Here is a 25231-nt window from a genome sequence, read left to right as displayed (position 1 = left end):
TGGGGTGCAGACATATATTGTTGCACACAGATACATGCTTTACATCTGCTTGCGTACAGATACATTCTGTAAATACAAGAGGTACAGAATAGGGAGTGTTATGTGTTTATGCAAGGCATCTTATAACTAATTACACTTACATATGCTAAATCTAAATACTTCTCATTATTTGTACTGGATTGTATTGTGGTAAGAGCACGATTTGTGAGTGTAAACGCATCAAGCTGGTGTGAATGTTGACAGCTTAAATAATTTTTTTCTAGGTGCAAACTCATGTACATGGGTATGGCATGACCTATAAAGATTAGTTTACTGCAGGAAAGGAACCTAAAAAATGTACTATTATTAATTAGCCACAATTAAAAAAAGACCAAAAATGTATGTATTTACTGTAGTGCAATAATTATAACGTTTTACTTACCAGTAAGAGTGCATCTCTTACCTGTCGAATAATGTGTTCTTCAATGTAGCTGATGCTCTCTCTAACATTAAAACCATCAAGCAGAGCTGGAAAAAACAATTTACTGTAATGCTACAGAAACAACAACCAAATAAAGTACACAGATCAATGTAATTGTATACTAGCACGGTATCACTATGACAAATGTATCATAGATATCTAAGGTGTTTAAGATACAAGTATTTAAAGAAAAGAAGCACACACTGACAAGTAAAACAAAGCCAAACCCCCCCAATACGTTTATAAATAAGTTGTGCGACCAAATGACTAAAGAATCATACATATCAAAACTATTGTCATTATTTGATCCAGTTCCCTAATAAAAGTCTATTAATACATATTAAATGGATTTAATATTCATACTAACATAAAAATTAAAGTACTATTTTAAATAATACATATTTGCATATTTTATTAAGTTGATCATTAAATTACAGAAACTCACAGTGTTCTGCTTTTAGTAATTCTTGAAAATCCAGCTTTGTTTTTCTTTTCATGATGTACTCACTGGCACTGATATCTGAAAAAAGTACACAACTTGTTTTAGATTGTCCTGCTTCACACACTCGTGGAAGGATTATACATTCTTCTCTTTAATATGAAAAAACAAAGGATTCCTTTATGATTATGAAAAAAATGTGTTAAATCCTCAATGCTCATTTATTGGTAGGCAACCTCACTAACTCATTTAAAGTAGCAATTGTTAACCTTGACCTCATGTCATTTTATAACCTTCATTTTTAGACTTCAAAATCAAAAATGAAAACTAAGACTTGACTCCTAAGACTTACAGACTAGTTTCCATCCTTCCCTTCCCTCAAAAAAAAAAAAAAGTATATCACAACTTTGTATGTGAGCAATTCCAATTTATTTCACAAGGTTAGGCCTGGATTTCATATTGATCAAGGCAGACAAACAATATTAAATAATGTCATATGACATCATCATTTTTTAGTTTATAGTTCTGTGGTAGATTTGAAATTTTACAACAAATGTTATCTTTTAAAAATCTATGAATATTTTAAAAACAATTTTAAACTGAACACTAAGTCATCCAATCTACTTTATATAAAGGGCTAAATTAAGATTACACAAAAATGTTTTGATTTGAGTTGAAACAGTGCTGTATCAAAGCATTTTTCATCTCTCCACGCTCACAATGTAAATTGCCCTCTGATGCAGAAACTACAGGGTGAGCCAAAAAGAAGTACCACATTTCAAACGTTTTTTCTATAAAAACATTAAAAGATAAAATAAATTTCATTATGACACAAGAAAGTGTTATGGTGTATAAAATCTGTACATTTTGGTTTCCATTATATTTTGTTCAAGACAAGACAACAGATAAACTAAGACAAATTAAAGCAGGTTTTCTTCCCTTACACCTTACTTTTTGTTCATAGTTTAGTGCTAATTTGGTTTAAAGCCTGGGAAAGAGAAGCAAAGGGAGAAGAAGAGAGAAGCAAAGAAGAAGAGGAACGGACGAAGATGGCCCTGGTCGTCAGAAAGGCATCATGAACATCGATTGCTAAATCAAACGCCTCCCTGGGACATTCATCATTGTCATCTGTAACTTTTTCGTAAGCTTTTTCTAAAGACTATATATATTCAGACTTTCCTATCAGTACCTATTTTCTAATATTCTTTGTTCTTGTGATATTATTATTATTTTTGTAATAAATACCATGCTGCTTTAACTTTCAATGCTTTGTCTTAATGTCAAGAGTGATTGAAGTAATAAGTTAGATTTCTTTCAGCACCTGGTGACAGCCGGATTTTTGCCATTATTTCTGTGCTGCGAGGTTTATAAGGCTGAGAGTGAGAGCGCTATACTCAATAGACGGGACAAATACGAGAAAGAAGGTATTCTTGGCTGATGAATGGCCTATAGTCAAGAGTGCTGAGTCTTTGTATGTTTAAATGTATATTCTTGTAGACCAAAAGTAATATTTAGGTCTGAAATATCACTAAAACATCGTATTGTTGTTCGTGCCGAAAATAAGTAAGTCTCTTGAAGTGCTGAATGACAGGCTGTTATTCCTATAGCACTTGTGTGGTTTAAAGTGCTAAGGGTTAATCAGCGTGTGTGTGTCATTCATGGGGCACTGTTGTGGTTAGGGTCTGTGTGTGTGTGTTTATCTATATGTGTGTGTGTGTTTATCTATATGTGTGTGTGTGTGTTCATCTTAAAGTGCAACAGTAGACCAACCCGATAACGAACTTGACGAGAACACTTACCCTTGAGGAAACAGGTAAAAGGGCAAGAAGAGGGAAATACCACGATAATACAAAAGGGTATACAAAATAGATTTTTTTCACTGACTTGAGATAGCCCCACAAGAAGAAATCACACGGAGCAAGATCAGGTGAATGTAAAGGCCACCCGACATCGCTGTGCAGGGAGATCAGCTTCCCCGGAAACATCTCCCACAAAACACTTGCATGGATCTCCATCCTGTTGAAACCAGGCATCCACCATATATATTTCTTCCAATTGGGGCCACAAAAAGTTCTCTAGCATTTCAATGTAACATTCTGAAGTGATGGTGACTGTTGCTCCCCCTCCTGAAAAAAGTAAGGGCCTACAATGCCCAATTCTGGAACAGCGCACCAAACTGTAACACGCTCACAGTGCAGTGGTCTCTGATGAAGTTCACAAGGGTTGATTTCAGCACAATAACGAATGTTTTACCATTGAAATGGAAATGTGCCTTGTCTCTGCATGGCATCTCCATGAACGGTTTGCAGAATGTTCGCACACAACTCTCTACGGCTCTCCCAGTGAGTTCCTACACTACCATCATTTTGTATGGATGGAAATTAAGGTTCTCATACAAAATCCTCCTCAAAGACGTATTGGAAATGCCTTACGGCAGAAGCATGCTTGTGCACTGAACGTCTGGGAGACTACAAAATTGATGCACTTACAGCCTGGATGTTTTCAGGCGTTCATACAGTCCGAGGACGACCTGGAAATCTTCTGTTCAATGTTGTATGTGTCTGTCTATATTTAGCAATCCAGTGAAGAATTGTTTTTCGATTTGGGACATCACCATTAGGAGAAATGCTAAAGTGCGTTCAGAAGGCATGTTGCATAGTGATGATGTATTCATTGCTTTTGAAGAACGCTTCAACAGCGAAAGCACAGTGCGCTAAAAACTATAATGGATCGCCTATCAAAGGACCCCCACCCCAACCCACTCGGCTGCCTCTACCTTACACAATGATATTGAGAAATGTGGTACTTCACTTTAGCTCACTCTGTATTATCTGTGTGTTACAAAATTTATGAAACCTAACAAAAAGAGATCTGCTTCAATGACTTATGGTGTTCTAGAATCTGAAAAGGCATCAGCAGGAGGTCAGCCTGTGACAATTCAGAATTGCTATCTGTGTCAGAGGCACAGTGCATTTTTGGATGTTGTGTATAATTGCCAGCCCATCATCTGACGAATGCTTCTGTGCTATATAATTCAAATTTACCTTTGTACTTCAATGACATTAACATGTTTATGGGAGACTGCAACTTCATTTGACCTGAACGAAAGAAAACAGTCCAGCTGTTACAATGGCTTGCAATCTCACCTCATCTTCTAGCCACCCAATTTTTAAAAAGTTTAGCTATCTAATTACTGTGTTGAGCTCTCATTACAGAGTGAAGGATGCATGCAAGTCCATTTTTCCATGCTTAACAATGGCTTATGTGTGTTGTGCACATCATATACTATGTTCAGCTCTGCTTCTGATGTGTATGTTATAGTTTAACACTCAGGAAATGTTAAGTTAATTTATACATGGCGAAAAGGGAAACTGACTGTATTAGGACTGGACTGACTCCATGTGGCTGCAGGTTTTTGTTCCAACCAGTTTTGGAATCACTAAGTCATTTTACTTCTAACTGATTTAATTTAATTATATGGATTTTTTTCTTCTCTTCTACATTCAAAAAAGCACTCCAGCATGATTTTTACATTCATTCATAATTTGTATTTCTTTAAATGCTAAACTAACCTTTTGATTTCCTATTATTTTGCATTTTTCATGTGTACTCTGCTACCTCAAGTGACTCATAAAACTGCGCTTACATGCTCTCTCACTATTTGGAGTTCTGAGTTGTGATATTTCACCTGTGGTATTTCAGTCAGACTATTTGAATAAACACAAGGTTGCTGTTGATTTGTTACTTTTAAAAATAAATGCTATTTTTTCTTTAATAAATAGCAAAATAAATGCATTAAGCACATATTTCTTCATTTCCAGTGCAATTTAACCAAAAAGGGTATTTCTGGCTGACCAGGTTATATATTTAATTTTATACAACTAAGGTGAAATTTCAGTGTTATGTCACAACTCAGATAATCTTGGTTGGTTTGTTTTTTTCAGAATGACGTGACTGGTACCTGCAAGATCATAGTGCGTTAACATGGAATTTCCAACTCGGAAACTCGTATTTTCTGTTTGAGAGCATGTCAATGTAGCCTAATAATGACAATTAACCATGACCAAAGTAGACCCCAGCAAACCTGAATCCAAAAGTCTGCAACTGATTCAGTATCAGATAAACTAATGTGCTCTTTAGTACATAATGTGATTAAATAACCACAACAGGCAGAATGTTTCCAAACAGAAGAAGATAATATTGTGATTCAACAACTGGCAAAGCATACACTGAACATCAAAAACAAGGAAACACAAATAGACAAATATCCAAAAAATGAACATACACCAGAATCAAAAGCATTAAATGTAAGAAGAGCCAAGATGGCAATGCAAAGGCTATACAAATAAGCAATGCTACATGAAAGTTATCATCTAAGCTCCCTTTTATTTTCCACAGCCCTTCCTATTATCTAACTACAACTTAATTATTGCTTGCACTGAAACAGTACAAATGTACAGGATGATTAGAATGGAAAAGGCAGGCTCCTAATTATGAATACACTGTTGTGCAAATTATAAATTTTTCAGATGCCAGAGTTCCTGACATTAAGAATATATTGGACTTGAGTTGTTGATTATAAACTTTAGACTTTCTTATAATTAAAAGCCCACATTAATGTTATCTTAGCAATCCAAAATATTAAATTGACACTCATATATACATGCACACAAGTCTGTAAATTACAAGTCTGTTATTTAATCTTTACTGTAATAATTACCATGTCTCAGCCAGGATTCCTCTCTTGGCTGGGGTTTAAATTCTAATTTTGTGTATTATTTGTTCATTTTTTGATCCTTTGATTTGTGTTATATGCATTATTCTTTATTTTTAGTTTTGTCTATGCATGTAAGCTGTATTTGTTTTGTTCCTTGTGTTTTATGAGTGCTCCCCCAATAGGCGGTGCCACCTGCAAATCACCACCAGGAACTTGACCGTCCGCGCAATAAATCTGGAAGGTCTTCCACAGTTCCTGGCAGTTTATTATGAATGTGTTCTGGAGCAGTGTGTTCTTGTACTTTTGTAAATTCTTTATGCCTTTTTCTGGATTGTTTCGACCTTCTGCTTCATGTTTTAACCTTGCTTTCAGATTCTATATTTGGACTCGGTTCATCTTGGATTGCCTTTAGTTACAGGAAATTTCATTTTACCTTTGCGCTCCATGGAGCTTCACTGTGATGAGAATACTTGTTTATGAAGAATAAATCTTTTATTTTAAAAAGATTTGGTGCATGCCATTATTATTAGCCAGGGTTTGACAGTAATAACCCTTTAGTCGGCATTACTGGAAGTATACGGGACTGCATGCTTTGAAACTCTTTAGTGCTTGGCACTTACAGCTCTAAAATTAATCAAAAGTCAAAACACAGCAGATAAAACTAAGACATATAACCACATAACTCCAGTTCCTAAATCACATGAATTATGGTTCACACTAATTTTACACCCTCTAACTCAAATATCAAGGCATAAATGCCCTACTCCTTACCTTATAGAACATATTAGTGTTTATACTATAGTGTGTGCCATCTCAAAAAGGCAACCTTAAAATGTAAAGAAAAAAATTTAACTGGTACAGTAGGCAGAGCCTTTAGTTATAGGACAAACTCTGGAATGATCTACCTTTCAATATTACTGCAAATGGAGCTTATGAAAATGAAGCAAGCACTAAAAATCAACAAGTCAGTTTTTTTAAAAATGTCGTCAACAAATAAGGCATGAATGGCAACTTAATAAAACTAAATTTCTCTTTGGAATGTCAGCATTAAAAGTTTGTGAATCATCTAGTATTTAGTGATTGTCTACTAAAGTACTCTACACCATCATACAAAGCAAAGATGTCCAAATGAAGCTTGACCAAGGGGTGGTGCAAATCTCCCAAAACACCTGAACACAACAGACACAAGCAGAAGCATTTTCCAGGTTTCCCCCCAATGTAGTACAGTAGTACTAGTAAAACAGCACACAACATTCTTTCTTTCTCTTTCTTTCTTTCTTTCTTTCTTCCTGCATTCCTCCCGGCAGGCTTCATCTCCCTTCCTCCCAACAGTGGCTTCTCAGTATTTTTACTTCACGTAATCAAGAGACACCACACCAAACTGTCTGCAGCTTAACCCTTATCAGAGAAGCTGCGTGCTGCCTCCTAACTGGCACGGCTGTCTATTACGTCAGCCTTAAAAGATGCTAGTGCAACAAGTAAACATTAATTGAATTATTAATTAAACAGTCCAGTTTTCACAGGTGGATTCTACTGAGTCCAAAGCAGAGGTGAGAACTAATTAAAAAAAGTTTCTCAATCTTTAACAGCTCAGGATTAGGGAGGAGTGACTAGGTGTTGCTCACCTGCAGGAGGCAAATATGTCCTTCGAGCCAAAGGGATTTTAATGTAGAAACAGATAGTGAAGGGTAAGTTGTTATGAGAAAGTCTATAAAGGCAGGATATTGTTATGAGAAAAGTTTCTGAATGAGGTCGTTAGTATTAGAAACCCTGTAAAGCAGATGAAGGGAAATTGAGAGAAGAAGGGATATTTTGTGATAAGAATTGTAATAAATACAAGATATTTTCGCTAATTGCCCAAATCAGTTAAATTGAGCCTGTATGTGCACCGTACAATAAAGATAGATTCTGCTGCCTGTCTTGTCCTTCTTTGGGGCTGATGGTATACGTGCTGCATATTCTGCTTCAACTGTAACTTCCTATTTCCATATTTCCTATTTCTATTCTCATCATTCACATACTCTTTACAATATTTATAAAATTCATGCATAACAACAAAATGAAAATGCCTTATAGAGGACTAGAAGTGGCAGACCAACTGTTCACTTTTTTAAAAATCTGGAATTGAAGAAAGTTAAATGTCTAACTCAGGATCATAAGTTAAAAATGAACCAGGAATTTTGAGGTTTAAATTATAATGTTCTTGTGCCAATGCACTAGACTGCTTGTTGTTATTAAAGATTCCTAGGATAAACAGGCTTTTATCACAGGGACAAAACAATCTCCCAGGAAATTTTAATGATGCCCCATTTTTGTCAGAATTTAAAAAAATGCTGAATATATTTTATTATAAAAAAACTCTTCTAGTATAATTCATGTGTTTGTTCTATTTCCGTTCAACATTATCTATATATATATAATTGACCAAGTTGCCCGACCATAGGGTACGCACGACAGAGCCCCGCCCGCCAACTCTAACCCTCCTCCCGCGCCCACCCTCGCTCTCGAGGCATGCGCACTGCCTGATCATGTGCCCGTCCCCAACACCTCACCAAACACATCCTCAGTCGCTTTGGTCTCTGCTACAGTCCACATGCACCTGTGAGCCACGTTGACTTTTCATTATTCTCTTCGGTTCGGGCTGCTTTGCTTTGCTAACAGGTCTCTCTCATTGCTGCCATCTTTGTTTGTCCCCACAAGTTTCTGTTCTCCCTGTTGTTTCTGTGCCCCTTCTTTTTTTCCTTTGTTAGACCGACACTGAACCCGGACTGATGGCCACCACCCTATCGCGATGCTGAATAGGGGATTGCTGAACTGTGTCTTTCAGGAAGTGTTCACCCATCAATGAATAATTGCGGGTCGGCTAGTATTTATGAATGTCTCACCTAATGCATGTGACCTTTGATTTTATTTTTTCTTCCTCTTCTAGCCCTTGTCAAATCACTGATCAGGAAATGCAGAAATGTGCCTCCTTTGTTATTCTACATATCACTGTCGTCTCAGAAACTGAGACATGCTTGATAAAGGATCATTTTTCTTTATGATGTGCATCATTGTGCAGTTATGATCCTGTTTTTACATTTGGTTGCCAAGTGCACTATGAATTGCACAATATAATAATTAAAAATATGCATTTTTAACATAACAACATAGTCAACAGTTTCTTGGAAATACAACAGGAAGAACTCACGAAGACTTAATAAGCGGTGCTCCTGTTTTAAGCCTTTTAGCTCCTCAGAGACAAAATTCTTCATCTGTTTGATATCCATTCCTTGTCGCTTCTAAAGAGTTTAAAAAATATCAGAAACTGAAATTTGCACATTTAAAAACACTAAGAAAATATATATAGAAAAGTCATGAAATAAATGGCTGAAACAGATTGGAGGTCAGGTATGGTCAAGAACAGCAAACATAAAATCTACTAAACGTACATAGATATTTAAAGAAGTACTCACATCATAAGCAGTTTGAAGATTCTTGGCTTTCTGACTAAGAAATCCAAAGACGTTGGAAAAGTGTTCATTTCGAATTTCATTAAAAACCTATATTATTGAAGACGACCATTTTCATGGAAAATTAATAAAATGAAAAAAGTATAACCACAAAATGATATAACTTTTTTAATCTTACCTTATCTTGAGAGTTTAACAATACTTTAATTGTTTTGTCTGAGGCAGTCACATCTGAACATAACTCAACGCTTCCTAAGGACATAAATACAATAAAAAAGTGTTTTGGTTTTTTTTTTTTACTTTTACTGGAGAAATTCTCTACCATTATTATAGAAAAGTACATTTACCTGAGATTGGTTCCATGGCTAAATATTAAATTTTTTGTAAAGTGAAAGTATAAAACTTAGTGATTATAAATGAAATAACTCAGTCTTCAGAATATCACGGTAGGTTGGTAACTCAATATTTCCCTACATATGCGTGGGTGGATGTATGAGAAAGTACCCTCACTGAACTAGCACCCCTTTCAGGTCTTGATCCTGCTTTGTCTCGACTACTGTCAGAATAGGTTTCCCCAGCTCCCTATAAGTGCAGCTGTGAATTAGATGCTTTAACAAATGGACGAATAAATAATACAACATAAAACAATGCTTATCACATAACTGTAATTTTGACACTCTCCATATTTTAGAAACATACCACACTTAATCCTGAAAACATCATCAAGTAGTCCTTCATATACAACCTGTGAGCACAGTGGGGTAACAAAGTCCACATCTGTAAGGTAATATAAAAAAGTCAAAACAACTTATACTGCTGACTAAAGTTTAAAAATATGTCTGTAGATAAATAATATGGGTTAATATCTATAATTTTGTCAGCATCTGCTTCTTACAAAAGACAACTAAATGAAGTTGATACCTAGCTGTAAGTCTCTAATCCAATACAGTAGTACCAAAATAAGTAATACAAAATGTGAGTGGGTTACAAGAATGAGTGGCCAGTAAGAGTTGTCACCTGCTTATGGCAAACATATAGTTGAGGAAAGAAGCAAAGGACCAGGAAGCTACAAGAGCAATGCATGAGAAACAAATTCACTGAGGTTTCAGTAGCAAAACCTACTAAAATTTTGGAAAAATTTAATGTGACTGATGACTGGAAAAATAAACTCAAGATATCAAACTGAAAATAACAAGAAATTGTTGAAGCTGTTTTGATACTAGCGATTAGAGATATTTTGCCAGTATTGTGAATGTGCAGTTCAGGAGTCCTGTTTTCCTGTCAACTAACAATATTGTATTAACATCAACTGAAAGAAGGCATGTATTCAAAGACACAATATGATTTGTGAACATTTTCAAACTTAAAAAAATATTCCTTAAAATTGAGTACATATAGTAATAATAAATATTAGTCAAATTTAAATATTATTCAAACTATGCAAATATAAAGATCAAGGTTAACTAAAGATTACAGTTCTAATTAAATTTACAATCAGCCTTCATGTTGAAGAAGAAAAAATTTATGAAGTGGTACACGTTTTATTATAATACTAGCAAAATACCCCGCGCTTCGCAGCGGAGAAGTAATGTGTTAAAGAAGTTATGAAAAAAATAGGAAACATTTTAAAAATAACATAACATGATTGTCAATGTAATTGTTTTGTAACTATTATGAGTGTTGCTGTCATCAAGGATTTGAATATCATTATTTCTTTCAATCAGGTTCGTATTTGGAGGATGTGTTGTGTTCAAGTTACATTCCATGTTTGTCTAGTCTATCCCTGACCATCTCATCTTCGTTGTCAACTGTTGTAAAGATAACAGGTTTCATTCATCGAAGTGATCACTACCCAAATCGGTACTCATGAATCTAAGATGTTTAACAGGCATTCCCCGTATTAAGTTCTGGATTTGCCTGCGAATATTTAGCGGCAGCGTATCTATGAACGTAATTTAAACTTAAGCTTTACACCTTGCTTTCCTATTGATATGTCTACAAAGGCTTGTTCAGCGTCAGAGGGTTGTTCCTTTCCTACTGCATCAATAAGAAGCATGTCTTCCTCTTTATCTGAGACATCAAACACTGCATGCATGGGTTTACCTTTCCTAGTTCTGCAAAGTCAGTTCACGTGAGCCGCTCAGAGTACATGCATCAAAGGTTCTCAGCTGTGCTTGTGCTATCTCGTGCGCTCTTGCAATGTCCACGGCTTTATTTAATGTTAGCTCAGACCCGGCACTTAAAAGTTTCTTTTGCACTTTTGCTGAGTTTGTGCCAAACACTATTCTATCCCTGACCATCTCATCTTCGTTTGCATAAGCACAGTCCTTCACCAGTAATTTTAACTCCGTTACAAAGTGATGAAAAGTCTCATTTATAGCCTGCGTCTTCTCATTAAACTTGTATCTTGCGAATATCATATTCGTCGTAGGCATGACAAACGCCAGCGGCAGCGTGTCTATGAACTTAATTTAAACTTAAGGTTTACACCATGCTTTGTTTCCGTAGTAGCTGCACTTATGACTATGCTTGTATGCGTCACTCGCTTCATATTCTTTTGCTGCCTTCTCAATGGTGTAATGCGTTTTTTGTTCAGCACTCTTTGGAGCTCTTGCTTGTTCTCTGCGTATTGCGTTCACAGTCAGTTCATGTGAGCCGCTCGGAGTACATGCATCGAAGGTTCTCAGCTGTGTTTGTGCTGCCTCGTGCGATCTTGCGATGTCCATGGCTTTATGTAATGTTAGCTAAGACCCGGCACTTAAAAGTTTCTCTCGCACTTTTGCTGAGTTTGTGCCAAACACTAGTCTATCCCTGAACACCTCTTCTTCGTTTGCATAAGCACAGTCCTTAACCTGCGAATATTTAGCGGCAGCGTGTCTATTGGATTGCTGCTGACGGATGGCCTTATATGGGCAGGCACTCAATTACGTGGGAGGCGTGACGATGAGGGACGCAACTCCGCCTCACATGGCGACCGAGCTGCAGGCTATGGCTGTATATATGTATGTAAGTAGGTTCCAGTTATGACCATTATGCATAGAATTTCGAAATGAAACCTGCTTAACTTTTGTAAGTAAGCTATAAGGAATTCGCCTGCCAAATTTGAGCCTTCTACCTACACGGGAAGTTGGAGAATTAGTGATGAGTCAGTGTGTGAGTGAGTCAGTCAGGGCTTTCTTTGCCTTTTATTAGTATAGATTATGCATTTCTGCTGTAATAATGAAAGGGTTGTAGTTCTAAAGAAATACACAGAACAGATAAAAATAAATTTCTATTTTAATACTTTATTCAAGAATTTCTTAATTTAAAATTACATGCTGAGTTGCATGATGGCACAATGCAAGTGCTGCTGTGTTGCAGAAAGGAGTTTGCATACCTTGCATGGAGTTTGCATGTTCTCCCTGTGTCTGCATGGGTTTTCTTAGGGTGCTTTTGTTTCCTCCCACAATCTAAAGACATGCAGATTAGATGACTGGTGCTCCTAAATTGGCCCTAGCGTGTGTTTGTGTATTAGTGTGTTCACTTTGCAAGGGATGGTTGTCTGCCAAGGAATTGCACCTCCCTTATACCTGATGTTTGCTGGGATAGGATCCAGTTTCCCTGGGACCCTGCTCAGGACAGGAGGATTTTAAAATGGATGGATAGAATATGTCTATACAAAAATACCAACTTTTATTTGTTACCTCTATCAAAAATGAATAGATTTCCAGTCTTGTCAGTACTAAGTTTCTTCTCCCCTTCTTCAATAAACTGTCGCCACATTTCATAAGTTATCTAAATCAAACAGAAGTAAATTATTTTCATGCGTCAAAACAGTTCTGAGGGTAAAAACAGAACCTTTACCTTGGCACATTTTCCAATCCCATAAACCTTTAGTGGAAGTCCAAAGAGGGAGTGAAAATAATGCAGGGCTTTTGCCGTAGCAGAAACCCATCGTTGGTCACCATCCTATAAAAGTTAAAGTTAGAAAAGAGGTCATTTAGAAACACAATAGTTTTAGGATGATTTTGACCTATAGAATAGATAGATAGATAGATAGATAGATAGATAGACAGACAGACAGACACAGACAGACAGCCTGCCTCTGTTATGAGATTTTTGTTTTAGACAAAAATGAAAACACTTAAGTTCAAATATGTAACACCTTGTTATAATTTAAGACATCTGTGATGTATAACTGATGCAATGTGTTCATTTTCTTTTGTGTATTATCCTACTGAAGAAACATTTTCACTAGACTGGTTTAAATGTAATAATTTGCCATATTAATTTATATCTAACTGTTATTTATGATATGAGACTGAGAACTGAGAGTCTAGGATTGTCATTAACAGTGTTGTATTGTATTATACATATATGATTGACAAAGCATTGTTTTATGTTATGTATTTGCTCTACCCTTCACCCTTCTTTATTTAGACTAGCAAGTATTTTAGTTTGACCACTCAATTTAGTGGTTGTTAAAGCCTCTCCAACTCAGTGGTAGAGCTTTATCAATGAAAAAAAGGTGGTGTGCTACGAATGAAGACTTAAAGTGACCGTACTGCACTAATGACTCTTGGTCTGCTGCACATACCTGATAATAGCTGGTGAAGAAACAAATCGCTTTTCCAGAGTGGAAGGAGTGTGGAATCAAAGAAAGATTTTAAGTCCAGCTAAGTAAATCTGAAGCCATGATATGGTTGTGCAGACTTTTTTATGGACTTTAACAGAAACAGGCTGTGAAATGAGATGACAACTGTTGAATGCGAAGGGCTCCTTGAATTGACTGCTGTATTCAGTGCAGGACAAGTGATGTGTTCCTCTGCTAAAAGGACAGTCACCATGTGTGCATCTCATGAGCTCTCTAATGGCAATCTGACTCTTTACATTCTGATTCAGTAAAGGCAAAGACATTCGTTCCTGTACCAGCCACATATTTGTTCGGAAAGGATCTGCAAAGCCATCAAGCAAAAGACTTTGTCTACAAACCACTGAGTTGGACAAGGCATGAATATAGAACGTTTAGGAATATACTTGAAAAATATTAAGAGGGGCTCAAAGGTATCAGAATATGCATAATTTACCACCAATGATGTCTGTACTACTAGGGTGTTGTACCGTGTTAGCCATTATAAATGTAGAGAAAAGCCAAGCAAAATGACTGGGAGAAACAGGACAAACACTGCCAGAGAATGAATTTACACAGGTTCCACATTAAACGAGGCAACACAGATGTTCCTGTAGCGGCCCACTTCAACAGCCATGGACACTGTGAGAGGGACTTTAAAATCACAGTGCTTATGGGCAACTTCAAAACACAGCAAGAGAGAAAAGAATGGGAAGTTAAACTCATGTTAAAATTTAATACATTACAACATGGCTTGAATAGAGACAAGGGTTTTATGGCCAGGTATGAGGACTGTTTGCATCTCTCAAACTGACACAGATAACCTGTCTGCAGACCCATATTGTTTTGAAAAACTCATCACAAACTTCAAAGGACTTTGTTGGACAGTTATCTTATCCAAAGATCTTGACCATATATTGTTCTCTCTCTTGTTAAATTAATCTTAGCCTGAATGAATCTATTAATTTTTTACATTTAAGATTTTTCATTTAAAGATTTACCAATGTTGTTTCTTGTCCTAGTGTGTGTATATAAACATAGGGTATGCCAGTTTCTGTATTACATCTTGCCTGAAGAAGGGACCTGAGTTGCCTTGAAAGCTTATATATTGTAATCTTTTTAGTTAGCCAATAAAAGGTGTCATTTTGCTTGGTTTTTCTCTACACCAATGACGTTAAATTGCAAAGTGAAAGGGAATAGAACATCCGATAGTGAAGTTGGGGAGGTTACAAATAATTGGTATTATTACGTAATTGTATGTTAAGAACAATTAATAATCATAGCAATAGACCTAGAATAGCATCTGAGTTATGTTACAACTATTATAACTCATAAAAAGGGATCAGACACCAAAGGTGCACATGTAGCAACATACTGAAGTTAGAAATATTATGAGTGCCAAAGAATAGTGAAGTCCATCAAGATGCTATATAGATTTATAATGTAATCTGAGGCTATGGTACACACTACATGGGCTCAGTGATATTTAATTACAACACTGACTATGTAAGACATAACAGGAGATCTCCACCTACACCACTGGTGGAATACAATGATCACTACTTAGTAACACCATGTTAAATGTAACTGTTCATCCAAGTGTACTGTAAATTGTTAATATTTATTTACGCTGGTATATTAGATGAATGAAACAGGAGCCATAGTGGCACTACACATCAAATTTCCAGAATTGCTCTTGAACTGTCTACACTGTGGGATCTAGTACCTGTTGCTTTGTGGATAAGACCTTCAAATATTATTTTTGTCATAGATCCAGTGACAAAGGGTGGTTTGTAATAAGAATTTAAGTTTAATGTCACTGTGCTCTGTACAAAAATTATTTTATAAATCCACTCACATGTATAGGCCAGGCCAAAGTTAGTACACAGGGGCTGTTAGCATTTAGAAACTGCTAGTCTAGCATTTGGAGAGAGAAGGGGACAACTGCAAAAATAGGCATTGTACTATTTCTGTATGTTAGAGATAAAATTGAATCCTTTTCTTTCCTTTTTTGGAAACTAAGTAAGGGCCTAAACGTGGAGGAGTCAGTATAAAAGGCCTGGACAGCAGCCAAATACTTCAAAGCCAACGGACAGATGGGTGATAACATCATCCGCCCTGAAAATCCTTTCAGCGCAGAGACAAAAAATGGTATTGTCGTGCTATTTGGCTTCCTCATCTGTAATGCCACGTAAATCGTCAGTAAAGAAAGCTAAGTTATTTTCTCTTATGTGATTTTTACCACCATATCACTATGGGAGAGGTAGCGCCTTTTAATATCATATCTATATAGCTTTCGGTTACTTAAAATGGCACAATTACAAAAGAACTTATTCCAACTAGGGAGCTATATCCCCCTACTGGTACAGCTGGTGACCCTCAGAAACGTGTATTCTGATTGAGTTGTGACTTTGGATCTGCCAGATCTCTTTCTATCCGAGTTTCTTCCAGTTTCCAATTGCATTTGGATTGTGTACTACAACATACTTACTGACACTGACTTTTTTGCAATTTCTCTAAATAAAAAGCCTACACTTCCAAGGGTAACAATGCCCTGTCTCATTTAATTTGTAGGTTGCCATTTTCTTGCTATTATCACAATAATACTATACAAGTAGTATATCAAAGGGTATAGTAAAACAGTCTGTTCCAACTCTGCTTTAAAACAGAGGGTTTTTAAGTAATCAACAGAAGTTGGTACACCTCTGCAAATTGTTTGCTTCATCTTGCAAGGCTTAATTAACTTTAATTGTTGATGAACATCCATAGGTTGTAACCTATTAGATTTTCCCTAAAGAAGGCCCATTTGTAATGTTCTGAAATTTCCTTTTTTCAACCTGTTTTTACTAACCTAAACTTTAAATTTAAATCTCTGGCAGATTACTACTTACCTTTTTCACCATTTCAGGTCATTCACTGCATTTCAACTGATTAAATGTGACAAATAACTGAGGTGTTCTAAAACTTTTGACCGGTAATGTATGTTAGTTATATTTCTTTAAAAGTTCTAAAAAACCTCAAGTAATAATATACTACAGCACTACTGCAATTAAATATTTGACATGAGCTAAGTAAGTTAAATATCTAACACATTTACATCAACCTGTTCTAAAAGTCAAATTTGTGAAAAGCAATAAAATGTATATAACAGAAAGGGCAGTCAATGAAATACATTTTTTAACAACTTGTGACAGTCTAAAAACAGAATATTTTATGAAAATGTAAAAAGAATAATCTATTAAACAAAAAACTGGTTTAATTTCTGCTATGTACAATTTTTTGAAAACACTAAATATTTGTAGCATACTGTATTATATTTTCTTAGTTTTAAAAATGAAAAGTATAAGTTTTTAATTATGAGTAAAGAATGATATTAACATACACCAATCCAAGCAATGTTAACTGTAATCTTTTTAAAAATAGCTGCTGCATGAAATATTATCTCATTATGCTACCAAAAACAAAGAATTTATACTTATTAAGGGAAACTATGATGTTATTTACCAGAAAGTAGTCCCTGAAAAACTCTGGTAGCTCAAGACTAATGATGTCATCATCCAGTGGCAGAAAGTAAAACTCCCATTCATCACAGGTCACATCTGAGAGGCAAAACAATGGTGAAATGCTACCATCAAGCAAATGTATATTTATACTGTATATGTATCATGTTTTCTGAAGTAAGCGAAATATAAAAGATCACACATTTCAATACATCTCATAAACATTTAATAACATTAATCCAACCATCAACTAACACAGCTAAAAATATATATATTTTCTGCAAACAAATATGTGAAAGTTAAGGGTATCTTCAGATATCTTATCCAGAGGTAAACAAAATTAAATTCCTATTCATTGTCTATAGTGTAAAGTTAATGTGAGCACATCACTATATAAGAAAGAGAAAAGCAAATGAAAACTAGCTGTTGCAGCAGATTTGTGACACTGAATTGTGTGATTTCATATTACCTGACAATATATGATAGATGAAACACATGAAATACTTCAAATAAATGCTTAAAAATAACTAAACTACCAAGTGACATACATTATACATTTTCAAAAATAAATTTGTGGACACCAACCTCACTTTGCCATTAACACCAGGAATGATGCTAACCTTGGGCCTAGTTGTATTTCCAAATTTTTTTACGTGAAGATTTCTGGAACCACCTCTGAATTTTTCCACCATGCTACATATTGTATGTGGCACCCGCATTAGTAATAAAAGCACCCGGAATTAGGCAGTCAGACTGTTCTGGGTGATTTATACAATGCAGTATAACATGTACTGTGAAAGCACACCAAAACTGACTTGAGTTGACTTGATGCATCAACAGAAAATTATTTTATGATTTTTTTTTCCTCTGTATTTTTACTTAAATATTTATTGCTAATTAGAAATTCAAAGATTATTTTTACTATTCAAATATTTTATCTATTTTATAAGCACAGTTTAATTCACTTTACTTTTATTTGCGCAATTTAGGCAAGTAGCACCTATACAAGTTAAACTATAAGCAAGTTTCACAAACACAGGTAAGATTCCGTTACAACAAATATCTTCACAACGGAATTTTCATTACAACGAAGTATTTTTATGGTCCCGACAGTTTCCCCATATGACATGAGTCTATAGAAATCTTGTTACTACACAGTACATTCAGCAGATACTTTTATTACAATGAACTGCCCAAAAGACCTTGAAATGCTGGAATGAATCAGTTAGTTCTGTGGTCGCAGCTCAGTTGTGCACAATGATCCCCATATAGAAACATTGTTATATATAAAAAAAAAAAAAGTCTTTCTTCGAACTTTCCTTATACTGTTTTTTTTTTGCCGTTTTTGTTTTTGGTGGCTTTCAGTGATACCTTTTTTGGAAGACATCCATTGGAATTTAACTCACTGTCATCCTCCTATAGAAACAACAGGTATGAAAAAATGATAACAGTTCAAATTAAGAAAAAAAACTTTACATTTTTGCAGCTCTCGATTGCAGCAAAAAGAAAAAAGACGTTGCCAGCGAATTTGCAATTTCGCCATCGACACTGTCAACTTTCTTGAAAGACCCAGCAAAAAAGAAGAAAAATATCGGGTTGCAAATGTATGCGAACTGCTGCATTTGAAGACGTTGTGATGCTCGTTCAAGAAACATTCCTATTAATGTGGCACTCATTCAAGAAAATGTGAGGTTTCTAAACTCTCTTGGGACCTTCCCCAAATGGACAACATGCCAAAGAGCGTCCCAAAGTGTAATCACTGCGTCTGTGGAGGACTGTTTATCTGTTGCTGGAGCAACAGCAGGCTCATAGCTCTGCTGTGGCTCTTCACCGAAGCAAACAGAAAATATCTCAACAGGATTACTTGGCCACTAACCTGGCCCCGACCCTGCCTGACTGCTGTGTCTGTGTATAGGAGAGTGGCAGATCCCGCTACAATAAATAACCTTGCTGTTCCTGTTTCAAGCTGAATAAAGCTGGTTTTCCTAAAGTACTGAGACTCAGCCTCATGTTTTGGGATGTAAGACAGGGACTTATAGTGTGACCACGATCTTTTAGGAATCGCTTCTGTGGCGCCTCACTGCACAGCTGTGAGCCTTCTGTTGCCCTGCCCCAGCAACGGACAAACAACCTTACACAGACGCAGCAATCGCCCTATGGGACGCACTTCAGCGTGACGTTCCCGGTGGGTGGGGGGGATCCCAAAAGAGTTCAGAAACCTCAAAATATGAAAAAGAAGAACAAGGATTATTCGGCTTCTGATTGATAACTGTGCTACCCGCAACATGCTTCCACATTTAGATAATATTCACGTTGAATTCCTCCCACTCAATTGCACAGCAGTGCTTCAGCCATTGGGTTTGGGCATCATTCACACCTTGAAAGTGTATTATTGCAAGGAAATGCTGAGAAAAATTCTCATCAGCATAACTTGTGGACAGTAGGAGATGACAATTAACATGAAAGAAGCTATTGAAATGATTGCAAATGCCAGGACGCAAGTTAAAGAACGCACTATAGCAATAATTACAGAATCTCATTACAACAAAATATTTTTTAGGTCCCTGGCAGTTCGTTGTAATGGAATTTTACCTATAGAAGTAATCTTTATTGTACCCATAGTGTCATCAGACCAAAATAGAAGAATGAAAATAGAAAATCAACTACCAAGGCAGACATGAACTTTAAGAATGGATTTACTCAGTGTAAAATAAATACAAATCACAAAAACAGCAATGCATAGTTGCTTTAGAAAATATGCAATGTACTGCTGTTTTTCATAAATTACTTAAATTAAGCTAAGTCCGGGAGTTTTTCCATATTGCATTTAAACAAGGACGAAACGGTCAGTGCTGCTGTCTTAAAACTCAAACTAGAGTTTGACCTTGCTCTCGTTACATTTTAAGATCTCTCCAGAGATGTTCAATCGGATTCAAGTCTGGGCCCTGGCTTGGCCACTCAAGGACATTCGCAGAGTTGTCCTGAAGCCGCTCCTTTGATATCTTGGCTGTGTGCTTAGGGTCGTCGTCCTGCTGAAAGATGAACCGTTGCCCCAGTCTGAGGTCAAGAGCGCTCTGGAGCAGGTTTTCATCCAGGATGTCTCTGTACATTCCTGCAGTCATCATTCCCTTTATACTGACTAGTCTCCCAGTTCCTGCTGCTGAAAAACAAAACATCCCCACAGCATGATGCTGCTGCCACCATGCTTCACTGTAGGGATATTATTGGCCTGGTGATGAGCGGTGCCTGGTTTCCTCCAAACGTGATGGCTGGTATTCACACCAAAGAGTTCAATCTTTGTCTCATCAGACCAGAGAATTTTGTTTCTCATGGTCTGAGAGTCCTTCAGGTGCCTTTTGGCAAACTCCTGGCGGGTTGCCATGTGCCCTTAACTAAGGAGTGGCTTCCGTCTGGCCACTCTACCATACAGGCCTGATTGGTGAATTGCTGCAGAGATGGTTGTCCTTCTGGAAGGTTCTCCTCTCTCCACAGAAGACCTCTGGATCTCTGACAGAGTGACCATCAGGTTCTTGGTCACCTCCCTGACTAAGGCCCTTCTCCCCCGATCACTCAGTTTAGATGGCCAGCCAGCTCTAGAAAGAGTCCTGGTGGTTTTGAACTCCCTCCACTTATGGATGATGGAGGCCAGTGTGCTCATTGGGACCTTCAAAGCAGTACAAATTTTTCTGTAACCTTCCCCAGATTTGTGCCTCAAGACAATCCTGTCTCGGAGGTCTATAGACAATTCCTTTGACTTCATGCTTGGTTTCTGCTCTGACATGAACTGTCAACTGTGGGACCTTACTGTATATAGACAGGTGTGTGCCTTTCAAAATCATGTCCAATCAACTGAATTTACCACAGGAGGACTCCAATTAAGCTGCACAAACATCTCAAGGATGATCAGGGGAAATAGGATGCACCTAAGCTCATTTTTGAGCTTCATGGCAAAGGCTGTGAATACTTATGTACATGTGCTTTCTCAATTTTTGCAAAAATCTCAAGTAAACTTTTTTCACATTGTCATTATGGGGTGTTGTGTGTAGAATTCTGAGGAAAAAAATTAATTTAATCCATTTTGAAAAAAGGCTGTAACATAACAAAATGTGGAAAAAGTGATGCGCTGTGAATACTTTCCAGGTGCACTGTGATTGTACTTCAAAGACACATGATATTTTATATGGTGTTGCACAAGGCTCTATCCAGGGTCCACTGCTCTTTTCGATTTACATGCTTCCATTAGGCCAGATTATCTCAGGGCATAACGTGAGCTACCACAGCTATGCTGATGACACACAGCTGTATTTATCAATAGTGCCCGATGACCCTGACACTCTTGATTCACTGACACAATGTCTTACTTGTGTTTCTGAATGGATGAGTAGTAGTTTTCTCAAACTAAATAAGGAGAAAACTGAAATTTTAGTGATTGGCAAAAATGGATATAAGGAGGTTATTAGAAATAAACTTGTTGCATTAGGATTAAAAGTCAAGACAGAGGTAAAGAATTTAAGGGTAAATGTTGACTCTGACCTGAATTTTAACATCTCACATCACATATTAATCAGATTACTAGGACAGCATTTTTTCACTTAAGAAATATAGCAAAAGTTAGACCTCTTACAACATGCTGAGAAATTAGTTCACGCTTTTGTTTTCAGTTGGCTAGATTACTATAATGCACTCCTCTCAGGACAACCCAAATAAAGACATCAATCAATTGCAACTAGTACAGAATGCAGCTGCTAGAATATAGGCGGAGTGGTGGCTCTGTGGCTAGGAATCTGCACTGGCAATTGGAAGGTTGCTGGTTCAAATCACATAAATGCCAATAGGGACTCTGCTCTGTTGGGCCCTTGAGCAAGACCCTTAACCTGCAATTGCTGAGTGCTTTGACTAGTGAGAAAAGTGCTATATAAATGCAAAATAATTTTTTTTTTTAGAATCTTAACTAGGAAAAGAAAATCCGAGCACATCTATCCTGTTTTGATATCACTATATTGGTTACCTGTGTCATTTAGAATTGACTTTAAAATACTGCTTATGGTTTACAAAGCCTTAAATAATCTCGCTCCATCCTATATTTCGGAATGTCCTTCACCTTACACTCCAAATCGTAATCTTAGATCTTCAAATGAATGTATGCTTATTATTCCAAGAGCTAAACTTAAACAAAGTGGTAAGGCAGCTTTCTGCTATTATGCACCTAAAATCTGGAATTGCTTGCCAATAGGAATTCGCCAGGCTAATATGGCGGAGCACTTTAAAAAACTATATGTTAGCTAGAATGCCTAGAGGGGCCTGGGCAGTCGTGGACTCTGAAGCATGCAGATTTTTTTTTTCTCCATGTGTCCTCCCTGGCCATCGGACCTTACTTTTATTCTATGTTAATTAGTGTTCCCTAATTCTACTTTCTTATTTATTTTGTCTTTTTTCTCTTCATCATGTAAAGCACTTTGAGCTACATCATTTGTATGAAAATGTGCTATATACAGTAAATAAATGTTGTTGTATTGAGGATTACTTGTGTTGTGGTCTGTGTATTGTATTGTATTTATCCCCTTTCTTTTCGACACCCACTGCATGCTCAACCTACAGTACCTGGGAAGGGTCTCTCTTTGTACTGCTTTTCCCAAGGTGTCTTCCATTTTTTTCCCTACAAGGGTTTTTTTTGGGAGTTTTTCCTTGTCTTCTTACAGAGTCAAGGTTGGGGGGCAGTCAAAAGGCAGGGCCTGTTAAAGCCCATTGCGGTACTACGGGTTATATAAAAATAAATTGTATAGTATTGTATTTTATTTCAAAAGGGAAATAAATGTTACTGATAATACTGTGTGCTATTTTGTTTTTATGCACTTTGAGATGTGCCTAGGTCAAATATGACCAATTTTTTTTTTATTTCAAAAGTGGAAATAAAATATTACTACTGCCACAGATTCTGTTCAGCTATAGCTTTTGTATTGTTTTATATGCACTTCTGGATTTGCCCGTGTCAGTTTTGACCAAATTAAAAAGGGAATCAATGGCTAAACATTAATAGTTTTTCAATACATTCGTGTTGGTTTAAAATGTTATTACCTAATGCTCCCCAACTAAATTTCTTGAAAATCTGACACAACTGAATTTGTAATTCAATAGCCCTGCTGTATACTATGACTCATTAATGTTTAAGAGTTTCTTGTCATGTATGCATGCAATCGTTTACAAAATTGGGATTTCGGAACTGATAAGTCTGAGTTTCTTTCTTAAGTTCTAAACAGGTTGGTTTAATATCAGAAACTGCATAAAGCAATGGATATTTAGATTTATTTTATACATATATAATAATTACACATCTAGGACATGCAAGAAATGCATTTGTTTTACTTGTAAAAACAACTTTTAATGAAAAGTACTAACTACAGTCAGATGAAACACTAACCATTAACATATAGTAAATCCAGGATAGCACAGTACAAAGTGGTAGCTGTCTCATAGCTCAAAAAGACTTGGTCTGAATCCTTGCCCAGTCACTGTATCATGAGTTGACCTTTCCCACTTCTGTCTATGTCTGTTGCATAGTATCAAATGTTTTATTCACTAATTACATGATAGAGGTGGGTACTTAAAAATGGGAACCTTGGACTTTGGCCTCACTTGAGAATTTGCTTAGAAGAAAACACAACAACCACTGCACCGAGTTATCTATGTAAATCCAAAACTTGGACTACTTCTATGATATTCCTTTTCTTTGCTTAATTTTTTGCAGTTTGGAATTTTTGTTTAGTTTTCCTGTATTTTATTTTTTTGACCTTCTGCCGATCCTTTAGACTATCTTTAGATTCAGCTACTATATTTAGATACAACCTCCTGCTTAATATTTATGAGGATTTGTTTGGATTAATGAATTTGCTGCTAAAAATGTACTTTCCACTTTGTCAGGACTTTGTGGGCTTATTCTGATCCACATAAGAGTATATTGTCTTTCCATAAGAAAGGTTGTTTCTGAGGAGGCTGGATGAACGCACCTCTGCCCCTGTAGGTGTGCTAAGCCATTACCTGCATGACTTTTTTTTGGTGTGAAGTTTGAACATCTTTTCTGTTTCTGTATGGGTTTATCGTCAGATATCATGGACTAATTTCATATTCCCAAAATGTGGGTGTGTTAGGTTAATTAGTGATTCTGAACTGGGTGAAACAGTGAATGTAGGTGCACTGTGGCAGAGTGGCATCCAATCTACCATCTTGTGCCCAAAGCAGCTAGGACAGACTTCAATCACATTCTTTTAAGTTCAATTTAAAACAATTGCATTAGATAGAAGAAAAACAGTTTAAAAATCCTCACCTCCAAAGACACCCTGTTCCTCTAGAACTGCTTCACATACATAAAACTGAATATAAGAGACAGAACACTGAAACATAGATGCATATTATACACAATACAAAATATAATTATATTTTCACTCATACATTGCTATGTAAAAAAATATTACCATTACAGCACTTTAAATGTTTTACTAATATCCATAATGTTGTAAAGAAAAAGGTTTATATACATAAAAGGTTTTTATTGTTTAGGCAACCAAGATTCTGACAAACAGTAATTAAAAAACAAACAATAATGTATACAGAAAATTAGAATGAAAATATGTTTAATGAACCGTAAAACCCCTCCTATGGCACAGCCTCCGGATTTGCCTATCCGGCTTACACTAGACACTTGAAGTGGTTCATCTGCAGCTTCACTACAGTATGCAAAACCCAATAGCGATCTGCGACATTTCTTTAGCTTCTAAGCACCTCTATGACACGACTCAAGGATGTGTTGAACTTCTTAAGGGAAAGCATGTGACTCAAGAAGAATAAGCAAAAAGAAAAAAAAATGGTTTGAGGCAAGCGAACTGCAACGCACAATACTGCAGGTTACAACTGACAATTTCAGCTTACCTTTTTATTATTGAGCGATAAACTTGAATATTACCTGCATTTACAGTGAAGTGGTGATCTTTGGATGTCTTAATATTTACACCTGGATATACTTAAAAATGAGACAATAAGCCTTATTTATAACTTTCTTT

At 36.4% G+C, this 25231-nt stretch overlaps 1 protein-coding gene across 3 annotated transcripts in view; it reads right to left on the bottom strand.

Annotated features, from left to right (window-relative positions):
• The window catches only part of vps33b (VPS33B late endosome and lysosome associated), a 114931-nt gene that overhangs the window by 29323 nt on the left and 60377 nt on the right, over positions 1 to 25231 (bottom strand). For all 3 annotated transcript variants that reach the window (XM_039773359.1, XM_039773357.1, XM_039773358.1), the window contains exons 7-16: positions 24499 to 24544; positions 17182 to 17276; positions 12912 to 13016; positions 12752 to 12842; positions 9768 to 9845; positions 9247 to 9320; positions 9072 to 9158; positions 8807 to 8897; positions 906 to 980; positions 443 to 507 (exon numbers count right to left, since the gene is read on the bottom strand). In XM_039773359.1, coding sequence (XP_039629293.1) covers positions 443 to 507; positions 906 to 980; positions 8807 to 8897; positions 9072 to 9158; positions 9247 to 9320; positions 9768 to 9845; positions 12752 to 12842; positions 12912 to 13016; positions 17182 to 17276; positions 24499 to 24544 — 807 coding nt within the window. The remainder of the gene's footprint in view (positions 1 to 442; positions 508 to 905; positions 981 to 8806; positions 8898 to 9071; positions 9159 to 9246; positions 9321 to 9767; positions 9846 to 12751; positions 12843 to 12911; positions 13017 to 17181; positions 17277 to 24498; positions 24545 to 25231) is intronic.

Source organism: Polypterus senegalus, chromosome 12 (genome assembly GCF_016835505.1).
Source record: "Polypterus senegalus isolate Bchr_013 chromosome 12, ASM1683550v1, whole genome shotgun sequence".
Classification (NCBI taxonomy): Eukaryota; Metazoa; Chordata; class Cladistia; order Polypteriformes; family Polypteridae; genus Polypterus; species Polypterus senegalus.
The sequence above is the reverse complement of the archived record's forward strand: the minus strand, read 5'-3'. Positions and strand labels throughout refer to the sequence as shown.